Source organism: Engystomops pustulosus, chromosome 4 (assembly GCF_040894005.1).
Source record: "Engystomops pustulosus chromosome 4, aEngPut4.maternal, whole genome shotgun sequence".
NCBI classification, from domain to species: Eukaryota; Metazoa; Chordata; class Amphibia; order Anura; family Leptodactylidae; genus Engystomops; species Engystomops pustulosus.
The window spans coordinates 209,685,420-209,698,767 of NC_092414.1; the positions used below are offsets into that span (position 1 = coordinate 209,685,420).

At 39.6% G+C, this 13,348-nt stretch overlaps 1 protein-coding gene across 1 annotated transcript in view; it reads right to left on the bottom strand.

Moving 5' to 3' along the window:
* Positions 1-1,628: 1,628 nt before the first annotated feature.
* The window catches only part of LOC140128247 (A.superbus venom factor 1-like), a 33,737-nt gene continuing 22,017 nt past the window's right edge, over positions 1,629-13,348 (bottom strand). Inside the window, exons 25-41 of the mRNA XM_072149807.1 lie at positions 12,889-12,964; positions 11,910-12,069; positions 11,706-11,801; positions 11,468-11,618; positions 11,086-11,246; positions 10,809-10,967; positions 10,334-10,393; positions 9,139-9,229; positions 8,998-9,040; positions 8,479-8,566; positions 8,273-8,362; positions 7,101-7,206; positions 6,925-7,014; positions 5,007-5,093; positions 4,535-4,618; positions 3,693-3,828; positions 1,629-1,877 (exon numbers count right to left, since the gene is read on the bottom strand). Of these exons, the coding sequence (XP_072005908.1) occupies positions 1,736-1,877; positions 3,693-3,828; positions 4,535-4,618; positions 5,007-5,093; positions 6,925-7,014; positions 7,101-7,206; positions 8,273-8,362; positions 8,479-8,566; positions 8,998-9,040; positions 9,139-9,229; positions 10,334-10,393; positions 10,809-10,967; positions 11,086-11,246; positions 11,468-11,618; positions 11,706-11,801; positions 11,910-12,069; positions 12,889-12,964 (1,820 nt within the window). The 3' untranslated portion in view covers positions 1,629-1,735. The remainder of the gene's footprint in view (positions 1,878-3,692; positions 3,829-4,534; positions 4,619-5,006; positions 5,094-6,924; positions 7,015-7,100; positions 7,207-8,272; positions 8,363-8,478; positions 8,567-8,997; positions 9,041-9,138; positions 9,230-10,333; positions 10,394-10,808; positions 10,968-11,085; positions 11,247-11,467; positions 11,619-11,705; positions 11,802-11,909; positions 12,070-12,888; positions 12,965-13,348) is intronic.

Genomic DNA, 13,348 nt, shown 5'->3' on the forward strand with positions numbered 1-13,348 from the left:
CTCCCCGTTTCCAGACCAGAACCCAATCAGAAATCTTTGGAGGGAGCTAAAATTCAATGTTGCCCAAGAAATACAGGAAATGTCCGACCTCTGGCACTTGTTTCTGTACCAAATATTCTGTTCTGTTTTCTATGGGATCAAAAACTTATTTCATGCAATAAAATGCTCATTGATTATATAAAAATCATAAAATGTGATTTTCTGGATTTTTTTTTTCTTAGATTTTGGATTTTTTTTATTTTCTGTCCCTAATAGTTGAAGTTGAAGTAACCTACAATACAAATTAAGGACCTCTCCACTTTTGTAGGTGTGAAAACTTGCAAAATCAACCGGGATTAAATACCTATTTCCACCAATGTGCACCCTGAGAGGAGATTCATGAATGGTATCACAAAATACATAAATGTTGGGGTCAAGACTGGTGAATGATGGTGGAATTTAGTAATTTTTGGTGCAAGGTTTACTATCTGGTGCCAGCTTTGAGGTGTTTTCTCACTGTGATTTTACATTGTGGTGCACGGCCTTGATTTATTTGGCCCATCTCAAAAAGAAATAATGGTTATCAGAAATGACAATCCATATTCATGAAGGGGTTTCGAAGTTGGGAGACTTTTGTTGGTCTAAGTTTGTGACAAAAATTGCACCAAATTATTCGTCAGGAAACTAGAACTGAAGGAAAAAGTGTTAGAAATAAAAGCTCCGTCCAACTTGAAAAACAAAAAAAATCTTTGTCGGAAAAATGTGCTTTTTGTGGCGCTGACATGGTAAATCTGTCACAAAAGGTGCAAAATAAACAACCCTGGGATTGCCCAACAAAAAACTCCCTTTGATGAGCCTACAGGAGGTGGTGATTTTAAAGGCCCACTCTCCATTCATAAATTCCCATGTATCATCAATAAAAATCTAATTACCGTATATACTCGAGTATAAGCCGACCCAAATATAAGCCGAGGCCCCTAACTTTACCATAAAAACCTGGGAAAACCTGTTGACTCGAGTATAAGCCAAGGGTGGGACCCTGCCCCCAGTATATAGCCTGCTGGACCCTGCCCCCCGGTATAAAGCCAACCCCCTGCCCCAGTATATAGCCTGCCCCCTGCCCCAGTATATAGCCAGCAGCGGGGGAAGCCATTAAGGTGAGTTTTGATATATACATTTTTTTTACTCAAGTATAAGCCAAGTTTGGGTTTTCAGCACATTTTTTTGTGCTGAAAAACTAGGCTTATACTCGAGTATATATGGTATCCATTTGTGGCTCAGAGATAGACCATAGTGTTGAGTGCTTGCTCAATTTGCTTCCAAATTTATTAGTTTTTTATTGGATCTTTGAAGGCCATAATAATTTGTCAAAATATAGGTCCACTCTGATGGGTCAGTCCAGCCCTGATTGGGTCCTGTACAAATGACACGTGTTATGGTAGCTCGATCATCCTACTATCTTCTTTATACCATTCCATCACTGTGTTCTTGTATTCTCAACATAGTTGTCCTGTAGATCTTGTGTGTGTATTATACATGTTCCATTTAGTTGAGCTTGAAGAACCTCAAAGCCAAACCTTTTGCCTTCTGCCCCTTATAAGATTTGCGTGCCAAAATTGTAGAATTTCCAATAATAAGAACACAAGAACTAGTAAACATAAGCTTTATTGCCATTTAAAAAAACAACGTAGAATTGAACACTATAGGTATAGTAAATGTGAACGTAGAAGGCAGAAAATCGTTAGTGTTCCCGTTTCTATGAAAAACATCCATTTATCTCCAGATTCGCAGTGAAGTCAGCGAAGTCATCGCACTGCTTGTTGTTTTCCTCATTCTGACATTCTCTTTCGTTTGGCCACCATTCAATCCATGTGTCTTTCCCAATAATATAGGAGTAGCTGGAAAAAAAATGGAAGTTATATTAATCATGGCATTTGAGGAAAGTTTATCTTAGCCCAGAGGAGGTTGATCTTGATGACTCATCACCATGTTTTCAAACCATTTCCCACTTCTGACTTTTTGGCACTGCCCACTTGTCTGTGTTTGTGTTCTGGCGCATGTTCACTGTGCATGTGTCTCACCCGGAGGCTCGGAGTAGTAGGCAAGGGCATACGAGCATCCGTAATATGGTTGTGGATAGTTGTTTATCGCTAGGGAGGTGCTAGACACCCTTTAAAACAATGAAGACAAACAGAACCCCTCGGGTGCCAGTACTGGAGTCCAACATTTTGTCACTCATGGAAAAACTCCACAAAGGATTTTTTATCACATGAAATGTTATCTTCACTCTGAGCTTTTGAGACAACTGTAAACTTAGCCTTATTGTGAATATAAATTAGACAGAATAAAAAAAAAGTTAAAAGGAAATCAACCACTCAAAAAAATACAAAAAAAAATAGAAATACTCACCTCCACTCATCTCCATCTTGATCTTATGAACATCCTTGCTACCTCCCTGTACCATGCTCTGAGCATGGGAGAGGGAGGTGACATCACATGAGAGGCATGTATTCATGAATCTCACATGATATCATCTCCCTCTCCCAGGAGAGGGGTTGGTGAGGGCGTGCATAATTAGCAGCCCGGAGCACCGGACATCTTGCCCCCATGTTCCGTTCTGCTAATTATAATTTTCTTTTCTAGGTGATCCTGGCGTGACAAGACTAGCAACAGACAGCATCAGGATCATAATGAAGAGGAGTGGAGGTGAGTATTTCTATTTTTTTTTTGTTTTTTTGAGTGGTTGATTTCCTTTAACCTTCTTTGGACGCATGACAGCCATCTTAGCATCAAGCATGATGTATTGAGTTGACTCAGCAGTAGAGTGCCAGCCATAAAGTGACTGCATAAATGTCCTAGTTACTAAGAAAATATTGATCCCTTGGTTAAATAAAGGGGAAATAAAAAACTAAATGGGTAGATCTACAGTTTTCTGCCCAACAAATATTGAATGATAAGAGATCGGCAAATCAAACATTCAGCCAAAACAAAAGAAAGAGCCTTTACACTTTGTAAGCATGAAAAGTTATAGGTGTCATTATATGATGTGCATGAGATATGGTGACACCCTACCCCCCATGCCATGATGAGCTGATGGATAGGGATGAGTGAGCCAAAATCCACAATGTTTGAGTCTGTACCAATAATTACAAGTTAGGATCCCCAAACCCAGATTTCAGCAAGAGGTTTCGGTTCATCGTAAGTTTAACGTCCCCCTGCCAGGTGTCAACTCTTTGAATGCCACCAACAAAGCATGATGTCCTTGAGTGGCCATATGCAATTTTGTCAGTGGCATTAATAGGGGAACACCGCAATCAGTGACAACACCGATCATCAGTGTTACCAATGGCGGTGAGCATTTGGGTTGGAATCTTAACCTTACCGGGTTTGCTCATCCCTATCAATGGACAGTTCACAGCTGCCCTCATGTATGCCCCCAACCTCAAGAAGTTTTCACTATTATTGAGGCTGAATTGTCATCTGTTGAGTATTATCTCCACTGAGTACCACCCTTGGTAAGCACAGACGGTAACCCTATACTCCTGAATATTGTAATTGTTATTTTTTAATGGGTTTAAGTCCCATACATTGATCACCTATATGTCTCTATAAAATGTGCCTCCGATGGAGCATTGTACAAGAATATCAATGGATCCATTAATATAATCTCATAACTGTCATGATAATTGGAATTACTTGATCATATGACTCACCCAGATGGCTGGTCCCAAAGGTCATTCTTAATGCCCCAGATCAGGTAGTCGCGCCCTTCTATCAGATTTAGTGATTTGCGGCACTTGATGTGACTGACGAAATTCTTCTGTTTGTTTAGAACATTTTCATCGGTACCTAATAATGTGGCAAGAGGTAAAAAATAAAGTGTCAACACAATGGGGTGCATATATATATATATATAGTGTCAGATGAATAGTGGAGTGTGGACATTTTCTTACTAATGTGGGCCAAGTGTGATCAGTTTCTCATTCAGGGTTGTTTAGTCATTATAATTTCTTATTCAGCAATTCATAGTGTGAGCAATATATTCTTCCAGGGTTCACAGAATGGACATTTTCTTAATCAGGGTTCATAATGTAGACAATTTGTTAATCATGGAGACATAATGTTGTCAATTTTAATATTTGGGGGGTTAATATGGGCTTTTTCTTAAACAGGGGACCATAGTGTAGAAATGTTCATATTTATAGGAGCATAGTGTGGGCATTTTCATATTACGAGGAGCATAGTGTGGGCATTTTCATATTCAGAAGAGCATAGTGTGGGCATTTTCATATTCAGAGGAGCATAGTGTGGGCATTTTCATATTCAGAAGAGCATAGTGTGGGCATTTTCATATTCAGAGGAGCATAGTGTGGACATTTTCATATTCAGAGGAGCATAGTGTGGGCATTTTCATATTCAGACGAGCATAGTGTGGGCATTTTCAATTTTTTCCCAGCTTCCCATACACTGAACAAAGTATAACATAGTGTGACTATGGGTGTGGGTATTTTTGGTAAGTGTATGCTGTTTATGTCATGTATTCTCTGATAGTTACCTTCCTTGATGACAAGGATTATCTCCATCACATAGTTGTCGTAGTTTTGAGACTTATCAATTTTTACCAGTCGCGTCTTGTACACTAATAAAAAAAAATTACATGGGATTAATATGACATTGGATGGACCAAATGGCAACCAAACATTTATTCAACGTAGTCTGGACCTCATTGGGGATAACAAATGTCAGAGACAAACAGAAGAGAGATTTACCGATCCTGTAACATAAACTTAGGACACAAAGTCTAAAATAATTTCCAAATTTACCAAAGTGGTCCATTCTGTCTAATGAATATGGCACCTCTTTAAAAAATGTGTGTCTTACTTCACACTAGTTACTGTCAACCAAATTCTTGTGAATTTTGGGAGATCTTTTTTTTTTGGTATAAAAGCCAGGCATATGATTGCAAATATGTTTAAGTTGCGCTAATTTAATCAGTTTATGATAAGCTAAAAGTATGTGCCCCTCACCATAGTCCACTCCAGGTGCACACGCTCTTTCATATCTCCATTCTGCATCAATTGCGCCTTCCAGTTGTTGCTTCATGAAACAATTCTCTAAAAGACAAAATCCATTAGAAAATCAATATATTAGAGGTTTAGAATGGAAACACTCTAGATTTGATAAGCTTCTACGGCAGTCATTTTCAACCTTTTTTGAGCCGCGGCACACTTTTTATACTTAGAAAATCCTGGGGCACACCACCAACCAAAATAGCACAAAATGACACTAAAACAGTCATAAAAGGCCTCCCTTTACTAATAAAAACCCCCTAGCGGCCTCCTTTTACTAATAAAGAACCCCTAGCGGCCTCCCTTTATTAATAAAAACCTTTAGCGGCCTCCCTTTACTAATAAAGAGCCCCTAGCGGCCCCCCTTTGCTAATTAAAAGGCCCTAGAGGCCTCCCTTTACTAATTAAAAGGCCCTAGAGGCCCCCCTTTACTAATTAAAAGGCCCTAGATGTCCCCCTTTACTAATTAAAAGGCCCTAGAGGCTCCCATTTACTAATTAAAAGGGCCTAGAGGCCTCCCTTTACTAATTAAAAGGCCCTAGAGGCCTCCCTTTACTAATTAAAAAGCCCTAGAGGCCTCCCTTTACTAATTAAAAGGCCCTAGAGGCCTCCCTTTACTAATTAAAAGGCCCTAGAGGCCCCCCTTTACTAATTAAAAGGCCCTAGAGGCCCCCCTTTACTAATTAAAAGGCCCTAGAGGCCCCCCTTTACTAATAAAAAGCCTCAGCCTCCCTTTACTAATAAAAAAAAGACCCTAGCTGCCTTCCCTATACAAATAATAACCTTATATACTTACCCTTGATGTCTTCTTCCGCATACCTTCACTCCTAATGGCGATCCGCCCACCTTCTGTCACGTGACATGGGCCGCGCAGTGCAGGAGCTATAGAAGATGGGCGGATCGCCGACGCGGGGCTTGTAGGTAAGTATGGGGGCCGAAACACGGGGGCGCGGCGGCAGCGCTACACAGGTGCACCATAGTTCGGGGAACTTTCCCCGCGGCACACTCAACCATGTGTTGCGGCACACTAGTGTGCCGCGGCACACAGGTTGAAAATCACTGTTCTACGGTATACAGAGAGGTGTCGTTGGGTGATCTCTATGGCCAGTTGAGTGATGGTAGATGAGTCTTTGTAAGAAGGAACCATGTTCCTATAAAAGTTATGCAAATGACCCTGATGCACTCAGGCTACCTCGGCCAAGTGCCTCATGGAGCCTTGTATTTTAATAAAAGCACATCCCAAGTTGTACAAGTGACTACTGGAGGTTAAGGAGGGAAACACTCAACATTTGATTAGCTTCTACATACATTGTCGTTGGGAGATCTCTATGGCCAATCAGTACGCCCGTTGGTCACATGAGGGAGAATATTGATCTCATACATTGTCGTTGGGAGATCTCAATGGCCAATCAGTACACCCGTTGGTCACATATGGGAGAATGTTGATCTGACTGTTCTCAATATTATGAATGGAGTAGTCACTGATTTACCATAGTGTTAAACTGTCTACTGACACCTCTGGCCCCACAGGAACTTCCAGCCATAGATCAGAGAGACTTTCTCGGGAACAGGAAGTGAAAGCAAGGTGCTTTTGCTAACCTCGTTTTCTTTCTCCAAAATTTACATGTCAATATAAGTAATTTAAGCCAATTACTTGTCTTGAAGAGCATCGAAAATGTATTCGTAGCATAGTGGGGTCAACATCTTGAGAGCAAAACTCTTCAATCAAAGACCAAAACACAACATTTGGCATGCCTTACATCAACCCCAAATAGCTATAGTGTTTGGTGGTGTAAAAGAGATAACTTATTTACTGTAGTTTGACTCTTTGCTTCTATTGTTCATTACATAACCCATGTGTAGTCTAAGGACTTACCCTCGGCACACCGGCACACATCATTTTGACATATGGTGCCCAATAACTTGCTGTCCTGGTCCACGTGGTAGAATTTAGTGCAGCGGTTTTCTGAAAACACATCACATGTAAAATAAGAGTATAGTTATATGTAATATGTAATGTTCAGATCATTTGGAAATATCTGTTTTTCTCACCTTGAGCGTAATAGTCATACACAGTGACAGATGCCGGTTGGATGAGACCAACTTTAAAGATCTGTTTAACATTGAATTTGATGCATTCCTCTCGTTTGTGTGAGATCTGTTCAGAGTAAGAGAAGACAAGTTGTCAGATTATTGAAGAACTGAAACATAAAATGTTCATATATTCTGGGTGTATTTGGTTTAAACTGGTTATTTCAAGAGTACCGTATTTTCCGGGCTATTAGGCGCACCGGACTATAAGGCGCATTAGTAGTCAGCGCCTTATATATGGAATAATTCCATATATAAGGCGCAGGGTACGGGGGAGTGGCGGAGATCCGGGGGCGTGGCAGGAAAACGGAGCAGAGACCGACCCGGCAAGAGGTGAGCGGTCTCCGGGGAAGGGGGTCGGTTCAGGTGGAGGAGGGCTGCGGACCCTTACATAGGTCCCCGCTACCGGAGACAGCAGATCTCCACTGGGAACTGTAGACCGACGCCGCAGAAGTTAGTTTGCGCTATGGCGCCTGTTGGCCATGCCGCGTGGTCTGCAGTTCCCGTTGAAACGCGTTAACCTTATCATCTCTTCATATGAACCTGTGCATCTTACAGAATAAAGGATACTTTGTTTGGCGTAAGACTCAACATGGATTTCCTTTGTGCAGTCCTGGCTTGCACTTTTTTTGTACTGTTTATCCAGAAGGCTGTGGATCATTTTTGTGCACCGGAAGGAAACCGGAGTTGTGATTCCATTTTGAAGTCCCGTGATTGGGTGAGGTGGCGTTTTTTGCTACTTTATAGTAGTTTAATGTTTTCACAATAGAAATAAATAATGTCCTGTGCGTGACCAAGTAGAGTTTGCTGGTGGCATTTAAAGGGTAAAAACCATATGCGATTATTGTTCGGGTTCAGTACCGGGACCAAAATTTCAGGGTCTACTCATCCCCATTCATAACCCCTATAACTTAAATATAATTTAATATTTTTATTTATAATGTGCCATCATATTCCGTAACATTTTTACAAAACATTATTTGGTTAAAGACGCAAATTTCTCATAAAAACAATTCAATAAAACAAACAAGCCAAACACAAACCACAGTTTGGCCATGCAGAAAAGTGAAAATGTTAACAAAGGATCTCTGCATTGAGAAGAAAGTGTCCTTCGAGTAGTTGATAGGTCCTACCTTATCCAAGTAGATGATGAGGGATCCCTTATCGGTTGCTTCCTTGTTGATCTCATACTTGGTGATATATTTGTCCACTCCCTTCATCAGCTGTGAGTAAGAAGAACACAAATTTCAGCTAAGCTTCATAAAGAATTATTAAGTATAATTTTAAGAAAAAAACACATGATATACAAAAGTTTTTTTTCCCCTTTAATGAACTCCACCTTATTAAGACTCTCAACATCGGGGGCGAATCCAGTCATCATGGAGACATCAATGATAGACATGGTGGCATCAGTGTTTTTCAGATGTCTGTAAAAAAAATAACATAATGTGAGACCGATCGCAGATGAGAGCAACATCCAGGAGAAAATTTTGGAGTCCTGTCTGCGGCCGCATGTACGTCTTCATGTACGGCAATGGCGGCCCAGCACCGGTACAGTGCCACACATGTGCACCGCACCGTACATCGGGGAAAAAAATAGCCTGCTCTATCTTTCTCCGCTGTTTCCTATGGAGGGGGGCGGAGTCACCTCCTCTCCAGCGCATACCGCCGTGTGCATGCACCTTAAATTTAAACTATATTGTATTTTTTTTTATTATTATTTTTTTAACGTTTACTATAAGCACAAAATAATTTTTGAGATTAAAAGTTATTTTTTTTAACTTTAAATGCAAATTCTCACTCATATTATTTTGTGTTGTTATTGTATATTTCTTTTCTATTGGAAGATTTTCAGTACCTTGCACAGATTTCAATAGAAGCGGTCAAATCGTCTCTGAACGCTGAAAAATACAAATGGATATTATTTTTTAAAGAAGTTTTTTTTTTCATTGAAAAATTTAGGTCAATATAAATGATATATTTTGAGGTGTAAACTTACGATTGTTTTCTTCCTCTACTGTAATGGAAAGATCAAAGTTTTTGCATTCCTTTTCTTTCTCGGTCACGAGAGCGTAGTAAACTGATGTAACCTAAACGGATAGATCAAACAATAAAAAGAAGATCCCTACATCTTTAACCCAATTTCCAATTTAGGTTTTGACTTGTTTTTTATCTGTTTTTTTTTCTAGGTTTAGCTTATTTTATTTGACAAGCTACTTCTCAGCCAAAGGGTTTGGAAGATTAGCAGTGGCCTAACTTGAAACTGATGGGCCCCAAGGCAAAGTCTCTGCCAGGCCCCCGACTATAATGTATGAGGTTACGCCCCTGAAGATTAGGAAGCTTGTAGTGGAACAAACCAACTCAACTTGTTCAGTTTTAACCCCTGATCATTAGGGTTCTAGTTTTGTCTAATAAAAACTATGCAAAATACTGACCAACATATGAAACAGGTCTACTGACGTCTAGTACCGACTTAACCCTAACCTGTAAAGTTGTTACACTTTTATAGTATAGAATCCCTTTCTATATTACTAAATACTGAAGTTTACTTTTCTTTGTTTGGTTTCCAACTTTCCTTCTTAGTTGATCCCATAAATAGGTACCATAGTCCAAGTACCTGCCTGATAATTTGTAAAACTGAAGAACTTTTTGTGTATTATGTTACATAGTTACATAGTTTATATGGTTGAAAAAAGACACATGTCCATCAAGTTCAACCAAGGAAGGGAAGGGATTGGATGAGGAAGGGATTTAGGGGAAACAATTCTATATAACATAACCATCAATGTTATTTAGTTGTAAAAAGGCTTTAGACCCTTCTTGAAGTTCTCTGCTGTCCCTGCTGTGACCAGCGCCTGAGGCAGGCTATTCCACAGATTGATAGTTCTCATAGTAAAAAAGCCTTGTCGCCTCCGGTGATTAAACCTTGTTTTCTCCAGACGGAGACAGTGCCCCCTGGTCTTTTCATTTGATTTAACCTGGAACAACTTTCCACCATATTGTTTGCATGGAGCATTCATATAATTACATAAATTGATCACGTCTCTTTTCAAGACTAAATAAATCTAGGTTTTCAAATCTTTCCTGAGACCCTCCATACCTGTATGAACCCCCTTGGCTTTAGATGTAACTTTTATAATTTTATTCTTTGGTGTTGTCAAAAGAAAAGGTGCTACAAGCAAATATCGACTTACCGTTAGTGTCCCTTGGCCTTTGCCCGTGGCTTTCACAACAAATTGTTTATTCAATTTGGTCTGTAAAAAATGTATGGATGCAATATATATTATTCTTTATATGATGTGACATTTTAAAACACCTCAGCAGTTCTGATAATTTTTTTGGCCAATTTGCTCAAATCTTGCCCATTTCACCTTTGGACCTCAGTGCTCAGCGCTATATCATTTTTCAAAAATATTCTATGTCCCCACGCCCCTCGTGCCTGTCTGATATTTCAGGAGGATCTGTTCTCCTCATGTCTATGATTGCGGCTGTGTGCTGCAACCCAGGAATGCCCCATGTTGCCCACTCTGCCACTGGGAGCACCCCCTTCACAATGCACCATGCTCAGTTGGTGCAAAGGTGGTGCAGTGGGAGAAATTATCAAAATATCTTGCATGTAGGGCCTAAGAATAACCTCCATAGTGTCCAGTTGAGCTATTCCATACTCACCTCTGCTGAACGTGCCAGTAAAGCATTATCCAGGTTAATACGGTATTTTGTGTCAGTGCTCCTTCCTGGGAGTTTAAGGGACACATCTAGTTCAATGTCCTCTAAAGATGGAATGTCTATCTGATATTGGGCCAAAGCTTGAAACATCACAATTGTAGCCTAAAAAGACAAAAAACACAGATGCATGAAACCGTTGTATAATCATGTCAGTGTACTCTGCTTATACGGGACAACGCACAATAAATGACAACAACAACAAAGTATGGTCGTTGCTTACTTGAGTGTTACCCCAAGCTGCTCCATGATATCTCTGCTCGGTGATCCAGCGCACAATTGGTCCTGTAAGATCGTAAGCCTTCAAGCGCAAAAGAGCCAGAAGAGCATAAGACGTGGCCTCAATGGTGATGAAATGGGAGTTTGTTTTCCATTGAAGTTTGTCTTGTAAAGGAAAGAAAAAGTCAGTTTCTGACCAACGGTTACACCTTTAGAAGGTATTACTATGAGCTATGGTACAGTAACTCAAAAAATCCTAAATAGGTCCACCATAGAGAATTCATGCTAAAATTATGGCTTGTATGTCAAAAAGTTATTAGAAACCTTTCCTCATTTAGGTTTAATGAAACTATAGATTAAAGGAAGTATCGAGTGAGGTCCAGTACCTGTGGTAGCTGAAAGCAACTTTTCTGGATGCTTTATTGCCCCAGCCATAGCGAGAGCATAAGAGGAAATAGCGATGATGTACGGTTTGTTAAGATCTTCGAACTGACCCAACAAGAAGCTGGTCGCCTTCTCTATACTCATCTTCAGGTTCTAGAAGGAGATAGTGGGAACATTTTTACATCAATACAGACACGTAATGGACTACAGACTAAGGGATGATCAAGATAAGACACTCACATTGACATGTGGAGTGCAGGTCTGCTCACTTTCAAGCATAGCGATGAGGACAAAGGCTGTAAGTGCAACATCTTCTGATGTTCCTTGAATAGCTCCCTGGAAGGAAATATCAATAATACCAAGTACATTCATTGCAATAGTTTACAAGGCACCAAAAGAAAAGAAATGAAAATTACACGAGGGAAGCCTTCAGCTAATACATACCACCATCTCCTGATGAATAACCGGGGCGTCTTCTTTGAACATTCCATCTGGTTTTTGTCTCTCAAGTACCAGCCACTTAATGGCGCCACACAACACATTGGTCTCAATTTCCACCAGTGGTTGAGCCATTGCAAAAACCTTGGCCACGTAAGCTGTGAGCCTGGTCAGAGAAAAAGAGCGTTAACAAAAGATATTCAATGCCAAATGACATAGCTTGCAAAATTATCCTCAAAAACAAGGAAAAACATACATTTCAACCTTCCTTTAAAGACGGGGCTGTATAGCAGGATTTTAAGGCCATGATTAAGAACTAGAATATAAACATATGGTAGATCCACGCCCCCCGCTCCCAACTTCCCATTATTTGCACTTTTTTACATTTTTGAGTAATGGAGTTTTGCTTTCTTTTTAATGAAGTTTTTAAGGCTAACTTGGTTTGTTTTCTGGGCATTGCCCAGTTTAAGTGCTTATTCATACTTCTGATTATGCGTCATGGTCAGCAATGGAGAGCACCCCATGATATCAAATACACATGCAAATGGTACATCTAATATTAAATCAGAAGAGACTTTGTTTTAATGACCCTAAAAACCAGAAGAGTAGAGTATTCATTTATTAAAAAAACTGGTAATGTTTTTAAGGTCTTTTCAAAAAGTAGAATATTTTTCTGTAAGAGTCAAAAAAAAATATGGTGACAGTTTGTAATGATTGCCATAAAAAGCCTTTAAGTCTTCAAGTGGTCAAAGTCTTCAAGTGGTCAAACACCATTAATAAGATATTTGTGAGAAATCCTAGTTACAGGAAGTAAGAGGTCTCCTTATGGAGACTTTGCCAATTAAGGCCACCTTGTAGGCATGTGAAGAATAATAGCCATTGATGCTCCACTGGGGTGTTCTGGGAAAATATGCAAATAAGTTTTCCAGGAGGAAAAAAAAGAAAACAACGTCAATATTTACTCCACATCAGATATGACTCTTACCATGTGCTGGCTGGCCTATCTTTGAAAGCTGCATAGGAGCTATCCACTTTACGGTACACAAGTTGCTGCACATAACCTGCAAAGATAAGAATCATCTTTTACTTCCATAATCACTAAAAGCTTAAGTGCTCCCGAACATTTGAATAATATTAATCTAGTGCCCTGTAACAAGATAAAGGAGTTATTTTTTCAGTAAAACCTCTTGGTCAGGAAACTGTGAATGTTCTTTGACCTATTCTTTTGCAACCTTGACCCTCTGTTAGTGTTCACATTGGCCGTGTCGAAGCCCCCTCGATTACAATGTTCTACTTGTTGAGGAACAAAATTCGGCAATAGATCCAAGATTGTAGATCTTTACATTTTTAAGAATTAAACACTGTCCTAGTTTTAAAAATTTTTAAAAATATATGTAAAAATATTAATTAAAAAGTTGACTTTTATAAAAAAAATAGTTTTCTAA